At 51.6% G+C, this 13,380-nt stretch overlaps 1 protein-coding gene across 2 annotated transcripts; it reads left to right on the top strand.

The window, feature by feature from the left end:
- Window positions 1–533: 533 nt before the first annotated feature.
- LOC311584505 (uncharacterized protein C13orf46) lies at window positions 534–12,152 on the top strand. Of its 2 annotated transcripts, none has more exons than XM_084758870.1 (8): window positions 534–972; window positions 3,304–3,355; window positions 4,391–4,553; window positions 4,640–4,687; window positions 5,614–5,664; window positions 6,915–6,982; window positions 8,783–8,888; window positions 12,019–12,152. In XM_084758870.1, exons 1-7 carry the CDS (start codon window positions 786–788, stop codon window positions 8,871–8,873), a joined length of 660 nt encoding a protein of 219 aa, XP_084614996.1. In that variant the 5' UTR covers window positions 534–785; the 3' UTR covers window positions 8,874–8,888; window positions 12,019–12,152. The 2 variants fall into 2 exon arrangements, with proteins under 2 accessions (XP_084614996.1, XP_084614995.1); XM_084758869.1 differs by having other exon boundaries at window positions 537–972; window positions 12,014–12,148.
- Window positions 12,153–13,380: the final 1,228 nt, after the last annotated feature.

The following is a 13,380-nucleotide window of genomic DNA, read 5'->3' as shown; positions in this document are numbered from 1 at the left end:
GGAGCATGGAGCTGGGGGTCATTTGAATGTGTTCTGGGGCATGGTCACTTGTATTTAGCTCAATATAAACCTTTATCTCCTTTGAGTGGAGAGTTGTGTGTTATATTGACACTGGGGAAAGCCCCAATCCAGTGTGCTTATCATCATATAAGAGACAAAGACAGATTGGGGACAGCCTCATAAAGATGACGTCTGTAGACCCTGAGAGAGGCTGCAGGGGAGCCAGCCCTGCCTCTCCTTGATCTTAACCCTCCAACTATCAACTGGGAGACATTTTTCCCACTGAAGCAATCAAGGCTGCGATCCTGTAAGGGCAGGGTTTTTATGTCAGTGTAATTTAAACCACCAACATGTCTTCTACCAAGCCATGCTCTTGGTGGTGAATTCTGACTCATAGGATGTAAATCAGATCATGCTCCCCAGGGACGTTCTCCTGACTTTGTTTCCTGCTGTCCTCATCTCTGAAGAAAAAGGAAGATTCTTAAATGGGAGAGAGTGCAGGCATCAGGGACACACAGGACTGGAAGGCCCTGGCTGTTGAAGAATCCAGAAGTACAGGAAAGCCACAGTCGCCAAACCACTCAAAAATCCTCGAGCCCGCAGTGACCTCTGGGATGGCCCTCAACAACCGGTCAACTCTAACTTGTGACATCACAGCAGCGCCATAGCAACAGGGCGTGAGTCGCACTGGACCATTTTGCTGGAGGAGAGACAGGGAAAGGCTGGCAGAGATGCTCTTGGTCTGAGGCTGCGCCAGTGGCTCCCCTCCTCCGCTCCGGGTCAGGATGGAGAAGGATCCCACCACTCACAGGAGGCACCGACCTGGGCCTGGAGCCCAGCCCTCAGGAATAACCCATGGATACCTCAAGGCGGCCTGTGAGGGGGCTGAACTCCAGAGGAGCAGGAGCGTGGGTGGCTTGCACCAAAAGGGAGATCCACCGGTCTGCATCCGCAAGTTACACAAGGAGCTAGGTAGGGGGTGGCGCCCTCCCGGAGGGCAGGCAGGCCTGGCCCAGCCTCCAGGACAGTCTGCCATCATGAAGGACACATTCCTCTTAGGAGACAGTAGCTACTTTCCAAGCAGTAGGAATCCTGCATTTCTCTTGACTACTCTTTCCTAAGTGCACTTAGCGGGGAGAATCAGGACTAGAGGATTTGCCTAATAGTGAGCATCTTCTAAAACAAACACGTGTCCATGTGTCCTCAGGTGGGCCTGCTAGAGAGCTTCCATTCCTTATTTTATTTTATTATTACTATTATTGTCGTTGTTGTTTTGTTTTGTTGAGACAGGGTTTCTCTGTGTAGCCTTGACTGTCCTGGACTCACTTTGTAGACCAGGCTGGCCTCAAACTCACAGCGATCTGCCTGCCACTGCCTCCCAAGTGGTGGAATTAAAGGCGTGCACCACCACTGCCCAGCCCACTCCTTTATTTTTATGTGTATGGACGTTTTGTCTGCATGTCTACACGGTGTTTGTGCACTGCAGTGGAGACCAGAAGAGGGCATTGGATCCCCCTGGAATTGGAATTAGAGTTATGAGCCCCGATGTGGGTGCTGGGAATCTAACTCTGGACCTCTGGAAGAGCAGCCAGTGCTTTTAACACCATTTCTCCAGCCATTTAAAAAATATGTATGTATGTATGTATGTATGTTTGATTTTTCCAGACAGGGTTTCTCTGTGTAGCCTTGGCTGTCTTGGAACTCACTCTGTAGACCAGGCTGGCCTCGAACTCAGAGATCTGCCTGCCTCTGCTCCCCAAGTGCTGGGATTAAAGGTGTGTGCCACCACTGCCCAGCTCCAGTCCATTTTTAAATCCTCCAGAATGCAGGCCTTCCTTCGCGCTCTCCTCTTATCCTTTTGAGCCTTTGGGCTCAATCTGTGGCTGGGATGGGACTGAAGCCTCCTTTTTTTTTTTCCTCCCTGAAGGATGTGAGAACTGCCAAGGTGCAAAGTTGTGTAACAGCCTCCTCTACCCCCCCAACAAGACCCCCCCCCCAGCTAAAAGGCCTCAGCCTCCTGCTTCCCTCTGTTGGGCATGCAGCTGCCATTCACAGATGTTGGCCAGGCAGCTGCCTCCACAGGTGTCCACAAGTCTTGAATCCAGCACTGCAGGCAGCAGAGTGACAAGAGCAGGTCTCTTGAGAAAGGGGACACATGGCACAGGCCAACGCCAGGTGTGCTGAGCACAGGAAGACACAAGCCTCCTATGGGAAGGAGGCAGGTTGCAAAGCATCCAGCATCCCTCTGAAGGACAGCATGTGGGGTGGGGTTGGGAGCTGGGATGCATGGAAAGATGAAAGAAACAACTGGTGAGGAAGTTTCTCCTGTACTGGCCTCAACTAGCCTGCAAGCTAACCTTCAAGAAAGGGCTGGCTGGTTCTGTGTCGGAACCCTCCAGAACAGCACAGCCCCCGACCCAGTCTCTGAGCTTGGGTTTTTGTCAGAACCCTTATTTCACACTTTGAAATTCCTGTCTGAGCCCCATAGCCACCACAAGGATCAGGTAACACCAGCCGTCCATGCTGAGATCTGGCACAGGTGGCGACACTGGAGGAGAGTCCAGAGGCCTCCATGAAGAAGCCATCTGTGCATGACTCTTCCCTTTAGAATGCTGCACTGGACTGCAAGGTCCCCAGAAGTTGAGGGGAGGAAATTGCATGCAGGAGCAGCATGCCATGCCAGGGGACAGTTCACAGACCAACTAGTGCCTCCCAGGATCACCTGGCGCTACTGTCCCCTCAGCCTTGAGCACATTTATGCTGCCTCCTGCCCCTTGGGGTAGAGGATAATATCACCCCAGTGCTGGCCCTCAGAGATGGAAGGTGTCGGTGGTCAAGATGTTCCTAAGCAAGCCCATCCCATCTCCAGCGAGTGGCCATCTTGTGAAGGTCCCTTTTCCTTGTCCCCTGCTCTGCCACTCCAAGAATCCATGCTGGACTAAGGAAGATTTGAGGGCCTGTGGGTGTCTTCCAGGAGGCCATGGATGCCCAGCCTGGGTCACAGGTGGACAGTAATAGAACAAGAGCCTGGGCTGGGCTGGCATGAGAGGGCTCAGTGCTCGAGCCCAGGCATGGAATAATGGAAGAGTGCTTGGAGCACGGCCAAAGAAGCCAAGGTAGATGAGAAAAGGAAATCTCTTTAGCCATTGCTGTATACCCTCGGGCTGGCCTTGAACCTGCCCTGAGAGGAGTGCCAGGCAGGACAGCAAGCCTGTGAGGTAGCAAACTATGACAAGACCCTAGGTGCTGGGAGCATCTTACCTTGGACTGTTCATGTACTAACCAACTGCCCTTGCTCCTCAGACTCTGAGGACCAAGGTAAAGACCCAAGAAGTGACACTGATGATACCACCTGGTGAGTGGAAGAGACCTTCTTCTGAAATGTGAGGGTTGAGGTAGTGGGGCTCTGGGATGGACCCCTTCCCTCCAGGGTAAGGACTTGGAGGAGCCCAAAGGAAACTTTTAGCAGAGGGATGGTTGGTAGGGTTGAGGACTCTCTTTATCCAAGGGACTCATCTAAAAACAGGACCCACCATGGTGTGCCTCTGAATCGCACACAGCCCTGCTCACTTCCTAGGCTGCCCTTGTGGCTGCTGTTTGCCTGGCATCCATCTGGCTTGGTGGAGGTATCTCAACAAACGTCCACCATGCGCCTCTCCCAGAAAGGAAGCTGCACCCTAGTGCTCATGTCAACTGGGCCCACTGAGATCTCCTTCCTGACCAGTAAGGGTATATCACCAGCCCCACCATTGGCCAGATAGAACAGCCATCCCTCTGCCCTTCCTACCACCCTGTCTTCTACAGGGCTTAGAAGGCTAGAACCCAAGCCCTTTTCTCAGATCCCAAAGTCTGTCACTGTGGTCCAGGCCACAGAGCAGCCTGCATGTTTACAAATGACTCCCCATGAGCCAACACCAGTGGAGCATGCTAAACCAGAAAATACTGAAGTGGAGGCATGTTGGTGACTAAGAAATCCACGGAAGATGTCATTGGTTGGTAGAACTAGGTACCAACATGCCACATAGGCCTGTAGCAGCAACTGTCTAGTCTCAGATAAAGGACAGGGTGGAGCTTGAAGGGCCTTTGGGTGGTGCACCCCAAAACATGTCGAAGCTAGAATCTATCTGAGTCTTGCCTTTGGCAATGGTGAGTAAGTGCCTGTGTTCCCTGCTCCTACCGCGTTCCCCTAGCCATCTATGGTAGGGAAGCCACTAAAGTAGGCATGAGTGGCAGGCAAATCAATCCACTGATTAACCACAGCCCTAAGGTCTCTGCCTAGAGGGTGTGGGGCTGGTGTCTCCCAACAAGATGAGGAGAAAAAAAAAAGCCAAAATAAGTGGCTCCTGTTGTGACACTGATTCCAAACTGCCCTTTTGTCACTTACCTCCAGTCAAGCAAGCCTAGAGGAAGACAGACAGAAAAAGAACCAAGATGAGGTGGGCAAGCTGGACCACAAGTATGGGGAAACAGACACAGACAAGAGCGACTCAGAGACCAGTGCCACGAGGGAACAGGACGATGCCTGCAAAGAAAGATTCACCTCAGTGGCCAAGGTCAGGCCTCCAGCAGCTCTGCGCACCCCTGTTGTCCTGTCTGGCATCCCCTGTACTCACCTCTTGGTGTCTTCTTTGACTTATAGGAGCAGGGGTCAGAGTCCACGAAGCTGGACCACCTTCTAGAAAAACAGGCAAGCACTTCTTTAGCCACAGGAGTTAGGATGGACAAGTCTGTCTGTACACAGCTCCCAGTGGGCTGTGCTCTCACTGTAGGCTTGCAGTCCATGAAGCCATCTGAGCGAGGGCTGTGCTGTCCAGCTGGGCCAGAAAGGGAATTGGGGGACAAGCTCTGGACCTCTTTGCCTGATCCCACAGCACCCTGCCCTAGCTTGCAAAATAATGTCACTAAAGGTGTGGATCTTGAGAAGATTTCACCTTCTGGTTGAGCTTGTCCTACAGAGATTCTCCCCGACTCCCCAGAGCCCCTCACGCCTGACCTTGGCCACTGAGGTGTGTCTTTTGTGCAAGCATCATACAGAATTAGGAAGTTCACAGTGACCTTCATGAGGGAAAGTAGCTTTGTCCTCCTTCCCAGGCCGCGTTACAGGAAATGGTGACAGTGGGACACATTTTTTTTTCACTAGGAGTTTACACCAGATAGTCCTTGCTAAGACTCTGGGCCAGCCAAAGTGCCAGAGACTGAGCTAACTGTTGGATCATTCGACCTTGTAGAGTAGACCTCATATCAGTAAAGTTTGGCTCTAAGCAAATCTATGGAGTTGATCCATGTACTTCCAGTAGGTCGGGGCTGGGGAGGGGTCCCCATGTCTCAACAGTGCCTTGTCACCTGCCTAGCACTCAAGATGGAGGTGGAAGAACCCCCCTTGGAATCTCAATAACTTGTTTCCAAAGAGTAGCAATGGGTCAGAAGGCTGTACTCCTCCCTCTCCTGCCCAGAGCAAACCCTCGGGACACTGTGCTGTCAGCACTGTCATGGGGCTGTGCCCTCTGTCATCACCAGAATCTGGTGGAGCCACTCAGACCTAGATGTCCACGAGACGGAAACTCACAGCTCCTCCTAAGCAGCTCACTCATGGATTACTGCTTCCATCCACAGAAACCGTGTGTGTTTGTGGAAATCGACCTGGGAGACCATACTGAGGAAGAGGTACAGACAAACCGGCCAGCCCAGAAACCTGAACTGTAGGGTGGGGTATCACCGATGCACGGTGAGGGGTGACCCAAGGCCAGAAGTTCCAGGGACCCTCCATGGTGCTGGTGCTGGGGACTGACTTTGGAAGTAGAATGAAAATGGGGACACCTACGCTCACACTCTCCCCTTCCCCTCCCCCACTATGTCGCCCCACTGTGTGTGTGTGTGTGTGTGTGTGTGTGTGTTGTCTGTGTCTCTCTTTTTCTTTAGCACTATCTTGGGCCCTTGGGTACCCAGAGATTCTGAAGAAATCACACTGTGCAGAGGAAATGATGCACTTGAAGGCTAGGAGAATGGGAGATGTATGGCTTTGTCGGTAACTGTTCAAAATACTCACGAACCTCTTGTGTTTGATTTGTTCCATCACGGACTGGGAACCGTGGTACCCACATCTCAAGATTGTTTCCTGAAGCTCTCAAAACAGTGACCTTCGTACTATCACCAATAGCACCCCCATCCCCACCAGTACTGCCACCACAACCACCACCACCACCACCACCACTGGTGATGGCCACCACTGCCATCAGCATTATCTCTACTGTAACAACAATCTGCTGTTTTCATGTCTGCCACCATCATATTTTCATCCTCAATATGTCACTGTCACCACCACTGTTGTCATCACCATCACTGTCATATCACCATCAACATCACCACAGTCATGACCAATATCACTGCCATTGTCACCACCACCGTCACCATTGCCATTATCCACAAAAAGAAGAGATTGTCTCAGTGGCTCGCCAACATGGTTATTTGGAGTCTGCTCCTCCAGTTCTCTGCTGTAATGGACAGATGTCTTTTTGGGTGGTTCCTGATTATCTCTGTTGACAAGTTTGAGGGGTGCCTGAGGGTTGGGCACTTTCCAGATTACACCTCTCATACCTTTAGCTTCTGAGTCACACAATATGCGTTTGGTTTGGTTTTTTGTTTGTTTTTAAGACTGAACATTAAATCTCTATGAGGCTACTTATTAGACCCTGAGTTTAAGGACTCAAGATGTGTCAGCTTACAGCAGAGCTAGGCCAGGGGGCCAGGTCTCCCCAGTCTGTAGCCTAGAGACCGTGGATGCTCACACAAGGATCCAGGGTTCTTGGTGGGCGCTCCTGTAAGGATGACATTCAGGGTCAAGTGGACTGGCCTTCTCTGTCCCTGTCTGTCCCTTGGGTGGGTCCCATAGGTTTTTCTGCCACCCCTCCCCACAGATAGTCACCTGTGCCGTGAGAGAAGGGAAGAGCCCCATCAAGGACACAGGGGACTTGTCAGAAGATGAGTGAGTACTGCCCAGGGACTACTTGCATGGGGGCTTTTATTCAGAGTGACATCCCTACTCCTAACTAGAGTGGCAGCACTGTCCCTCCTGCCTTCCTTCCATCCCTTGAGCCATGCCTAAGCCATGTGATTATGGGGATCAGAGGGACTAGGGAACAAGTAACAACACGGTAAACTTTCTCAGAGCTTGGGGACAAATTTACCCAGGCGCCACTTCTCTGCCACCTTCATCCCTCACATCTCTCCATTCCATTAGCCACCAAAATGACCAAGAAGCAGCAGGTACAGGTTGTGGTGTCAGGGTCTCCAGCTTAGAGCTTAGCTACAGAGAGTTGGGCTGGGAAGGCCCTACACACATGGATGCCATCAGGGAGAAGCCAGCCTCTCACGCTGGGTTTAGGCCTACGTTTTACACAGTGGTACTGAGACTCATGCTCCTGGGTGGACCAGGAGGCACTAGTCACAAGGAGGACGTTGAGATCTGGGGAGACACTTGCCTCTGGCCTGCGGATCTATTTTGCATCATTTCTAACAATGCGGAGAAATACAAAGCACAAAATAGCAGTTACTCAAATTCTCACCTCTCAGAATTAATGTCCATGTTAGTATTTTGGCTTAGAGGTTTTTTTTTTTTTTTTTCTCAAAATAATCTCTATTGGATTTGTAAAGCTGACATGTCATTTTTCAGGGAACTGACGCCATGTGGAATAGCAAAGAGAAGGGGGAGCCTTAGAATCACCCCTAATCCTACCTTATAGAACCAACGCACTGCCAGGCTGCACAACCTTTGATGTTATACTCAGACGCAGGCTGGGTTTGTGCAGGGTGGTGGGTGCCTTCTGGACCATAAGCCGCCCACGATCACGGCTCTTGGGTAAGACGTTGCAGTGTTAGCGCTCCACTTGGCCTTTAGTTGGTGGGCAGCTGAAGGACTCTTGTTACGGCTGTTACTGTCTTATGCTTCAAGCTCTTACATCTTGGGGGAAGGAATTCAGTGAGTGAGGTTTTGTTCATTCTCACTGGGAAGTGGCCCCTGACTGACCTCCGCATGACCAGGCCAATGACAGGTGACCACGTCAACTTTTACCAAGATTGCCATACTTTTCCAAGTGACTCTTTTTCTCTTCAGTTCTTGGATGGAGTTGGCCACAGACACTGGGCCGTCAGGTGGCTTTATTCTTATCCTGAGGACCGGACAGTTAAATCTGTTGTCTGGGTCTGGGTTCCAATCCCTAATGCTTACTACCCCAGGGAGAGTAGGTACCACAGCAGCCCTGAGAGTTGGCGGTTACTTGGTAGGGACTAGTTACCTGATCAGATGCTGGGACACCCTTTGTACCTCTCCCGTGACCACCTGCCTGATTCATTTCCAACATTATAGACCCCTCGGTGAGATGAGTTGGCCATGCATCAGTGGCCCCATTGCTTTGGTCATGAGTTGAGCGATCGATCGCCTTCTCATCATACTGGGAACCAGCACCTCCTGCGAGGGGAGCAAAGATGGAGCTTACCTTTCTCCACCTCCAAGCTTTGGTGCCTGGAGGAGGACTAGGTTCAGCTGGTCTCTTGTGTTTAAGGAGTCCCTCTAGGCAGAGAACAAGAGACCTACGCACCCAAAGGACAACAATAACCAGCCAGCCGTGGCCTCTGGTTTGGCTGGGGTGGCCTGGAAGCCCTGTGTCCCTCTGTGGAGTGGAAGGGGTGGGGTCTGAGAGAGCAGTGTCGGGGCTTCTGTCCAGGAAGCTGGCACATTACAGGGTAGGAAGGGCACTCTTACTTCCTGCATGTTCTTGGCCTCCAGGACAAGGACCAGCTGGGTGTGCTGTATCCCCTACTCCACAAAGAAGAAGACGACAAAGGAAAACACCAGTGCTTTGGAGAATGCAAAATAGATCCGCAGGCCAGAGGCAAGTGTCTCCCCGGATCCCAGTGCCCTCCTTGTGGCTGATGCCTCCTGGTCCACCCAGGGGCATGAGTCTCAGTACCACCGTGTAAAACGTCCATAGGCCTAAACCCACCATGAGGGCAAGGGAGGGCTGGGACTCTGAGCCACTATGCACAGGAGTGGTGTGCTCATTTGAGAACGGAGCCAGTGGCAGAGAAGTGGCGCCTGGGTAAATTTGTCCCCAAGCTCTGAGAAAGTTTACCGTGTTGTTTCGTGTTCGCTAGACCCTCTGATCCCCATAATCACATGGCTTAGGGTTTCCGTTCCCATCTTGTAAGATGAGCCATAGCCGGGGTAAAGCGAGGCCAGTGATGCTGGGATGCTGGAGCCTGAGGATGCTCGGAGGTCACGAGCCACACCCAGGTGTGCACCCTGGCCACCAGAGGCATGGTAATATGAGGTTTGCAGATTATGTTCTTCCTCCGTGGGATGTGGACAGAGGCAGGAGAGCAGCGATGTCACCTTCCATAAGCAACTGTCAGTAATGGGTGGTGGCATGCCCCAGCTCCACCCTGCGTCTAGAAGCAGGAAACATCTAGAAGCATCTGTCGCCCCCCCCCCCCCGATACATGGTGGAACATGGTGATCTGGGGAAGGCATGGGAGGTTACCAAGATCCCTGCATGGTAAGGTCAGGGATGCCAGGCAGCCTGGGTCACCCTCTGTGCTGGTTGTTAGGCACAGGCCCCACTAAGCTTGTGGAACAAGAGCCCCAGCAATACCATAGCTACATCATGAGAACTCCCACCTCTCGGTCTGGCTGTGACCATGCACTCCCAGCCATGGTCCATGACCAGGTATAGGAACACAATATTATCACTTGTCTAGTATCTCCAGCGTTATCACCGGAGATACAGGTTACATGTACAAGGATAACACGGCTCCAGAGACGCCGTTTGATGCTTGAGGGGGTCTCCTGTAACCACCCTCAAGCCCAGGGAAGCTGGGGAGGGCCAGTCAGGCCAGCTATCTTCCCAACCCAGTACTAGGGCCACCTTCTTTCTTGGTGATCACCACAGTCATGGTCCCAAGGGATAGATGCCAGGATGCCAGGGCCTCTGGAAAGATAGGGAGCCTGAGCTCCTTGGGGAGCATGCTCAGAGATGATGCACAGCCAGACTGATGCACAGGGTCCAGACGGGGAACCAGGGCAGCCGGGTGGGAGCAGAAGGCAGATAATGGGCGCTTTTTGCCTTGTTTAACCAGCTGAATGAGTACCAACTGCCGTAGTACCAACAGTTGCAACTCCTGTGGCTCTACCTCACCCTAAGGGTGGGCCCACCTTCCCTTCCATAGGACATGCACCACCATTGTCCACCCAGAGAACTCTCACATGATATGCTCAACATTCACACAGGCATGTTCATATGTTCATAGGCACACATGTACATATCCATACACATGTGAGTGTGCAAGGGGTCTTGTTCTTTTTGTTTGGTTTTGGTTTTTTTCAAGACAGAGTTTCTCTGTGTAGCCTTGGCTGTCCTGGACTCACTTTGTAGACCAAGCTGGCCTCGAACTTAAATCTGCCTGCCTCTGCCTACCGAGTGCTGGGTAAAGGCGTGCACCACCATGCCCAGTAATGGGTCGTGTTCTTTAGCGCTCTCTTTCTCTCTCTCTCTCTCTCTCTCTCTCTCTCTCTCTCTCTCTCTCAATATATATATATATATATACACACACACACACACACACATATATATATATCACATGCCCACACTTGTACAGTCATATGTACACAGTGCACACATTCACACATACATGCACATACCTAGTACATAGTATAAATGTACAAGGTCATGTATAGGCATGTTCCATGTCCATGTTTATATATACACATGGGCACACAAAGCAGGTGATGAGACACTTGGAGGTCAAAGGTCAGAAGCCACAGGCCACAGATGAGTTAACATATGTATGTCTCTGCTGTTTCCCTTGGTGAAACATGGAGTACAGATAAGACCTGAAGTCATTTAGCTATAGGACAGGTTTCTGAAGCTGCACTCTCTCAGGGTTAGAGTCTTGAAGAATTTACTTTGCAGGGAGTCCACTAAGTGCAGAGAGGAGGGAGGCCCGTCCATCAGCTTCCACCTAGACCCCTAGCTGAAAGGGCGAGCCCTTTCCCATATCATCATTCATGGTCAATAAATGGGCCCCGACGGCTCTCTGTGTGGGTCTATACGGCAAAGTAAGGCAACCCTCTAGGCCCACTGTGTGGCTTTGAACCAGTCCTGTTCTCCAGCTACCCACAGGAAAGGTACTCAGACACTTAGAGACAAACACTGCTGGCCCATTTGTGAGGGTGGAAGGAGAGGCCTCAGCCATGGACTCTGGACTCTTGCCCTAGAGCAGGCATCAGCATGAGTCTGTCTACCTGTCTACCCGTTGCTGTGTCTGGACAGCAGTTCTGTGTTGGCCAAGGCCGGGGGCATCTGGATAGGAGAACGCTTAGCGTAAATCTTGGCAATCCAGTTCCTTCTGTGTGTCTCTGTTAAGGGTCCCAGCATCTGCCAGGTCTGGGGGTGGTTACTATAGTGAAGAAACACTCAGAGCCTCGGTTCTGAGCATCCCTACATGCCTGGGCGCTGGCTCGCCCTTTCCTGCCTGTGTGCCAGTCTCTCTCTGTGAACCCTGAGTCAGATGGCTTTTTAGTGTCATTTGCCCATCAGAGAAGAGGTCCTGACTGGCACTGGTCAGGGCCCCTGAGGAGAAGTGGGTGATCATCTGTGGGCTGAGGGCTCAGTATCAGGGCAGGGGCTTCTATTAATTGGGCAGCAGCCAGTTTTATCAGAAGGATGAAACAGACCTGGAGCCTGAGAGACAAAAGGTGTCTGCATTCTGTCCCCGGGTAGCAAGGACACCAGAGCCATCCATCAGGAAGCCTTTCTTGTGTCCAGAGGCTGTTGAGGATACCTACCTTTATAATCCAGTGGCGGCTCAGAGCCAAGTGATGCTGGGCTTCAGGGAAGGATCACAACCTAGCTCCTAGGGTCCCATGTCCCACTGCCTGGTAGTTGCCAGGAGCCCCCATGACTCAGTCCGATGGACACTGACATGGGCTTAGCTTTATTAGAAGCGCCATTCATCTCAGGACAGGACCCCTCTGACTCAGCCACTGGTAGAGCTCTCTGGGGACTAAGGGAAGACAGCCTGGACCAGCTTCGTGATCCTCCCCACGGGCAGAGCCAGAGCAACAGCAGCCAATGGATACCCAAGGCAAGAGACCCTCCTCTAATCCAAGGCTGACCCCAGGTAAGGTAGAAAATGGCATCATTCATCACCTTCCACAGGTGGTCACTGCAGAGGGAGGGGCACATGGACCGCTGTTCTGCTGCCAACTAGGTTGTGTCACAAGTTGGCATCACGTTGACCCTGAGGGTTTTTTTTGTTTTTTGTTTTTTGTTTTTTTGCTTTTTTGGGTTTTTTGTTTGTGTGTGTGTTTTGTTTTGTTTTGTTTTTTGTTTTTTGGAGACAGGGTTTCTCTGTGTAGCCTTGGCTGTCCTGGACTCACTTTGTAGACCAGTCTGGCCTCAAACTCACAGCGATCCTCCTGCCCTCTGCCTCCCGAGTGCTGGGATTAAAGGCGCACGCCACCACTGCCTGGGTTGACCCCAAGGTTTTCACTCTAAAGTTTTTGGTATTTGACAGGCACTGTCATTGCTAATTGTTTTCAAGTGCCACTTGGTACCAGAGACAGGGCAGCACATGGACCAAGTTGGTGACCCCGTGGGCCCTGGCTACAGTGGGGCAGACAATAGCCCTTGATACTTCTTAACTTACCCACAAAAAGTTTCATAACAGCTAGACTTTTGGTAAATATTAATATGAATACATTTTAACTAATCAATATTAATATTAATCAAGTTTACTAAGGACATGAGGGCAGGAGACTCATGGAGTTGAGTGGCAGGTATCGGGGAAGGTGCCCTGTGAGCTGTGCAGGCCTGTGATAGCTGCTCTCAGTACCAGTCTCTCCCGTCTCCTTCTGCTGCCAACTACCCTTCCCACAGTTCCCCCTCTCTCTTCCACCTACATTGCTGCTGCCCTTGTAGGCTGTTTTGTGCAAACACCAGGACTAGGCAGTGGCCGCTTTAGCCTTTCTGATGGTGCCCCCTGGTGGTGCAGATTCTCCAAGCCGCTCTGCTTTCAGCCCTAGGAACCAACCCTTCAGGACCATCAGGCATGCCACCTCATCACTGTCGCAGACGCTAAGCGCCAGCTAATTGTTCACTAAACAACACAGTATGAACGCACCATCGCTGGAATTACCATGTCATAATAGACAATCTCCAGGCAGGCTTCTTGGAGGAGAGGGGACAAGGTCACCTCTGAACTGGCCCTCCCTGTACCCACATCCTTGCGTTCTCAGGCCCTGAGCCTCAGCCCTCCGTAGTACCTGTATACCCGGTTCTCTAAGGGTGCTTGGGAATGTTGACTACCCAATCACTTTCCCATGTG

This window comes from Acomys minous (assembly GCF_964271855.1).
Source record: "Acomys minous genome assembly, chromosome: 15".
In the NCBI taxonomy this organism is placed as follows: domain Eukaryota; kingdom Metazoa; phylum Chordata; class Mammalia; order Rodentia; family Muridae; genus Acomys; species Acomys minous.
This window is presented reverse-complemented; position numbering and strand designations above follow the sequence as displayed.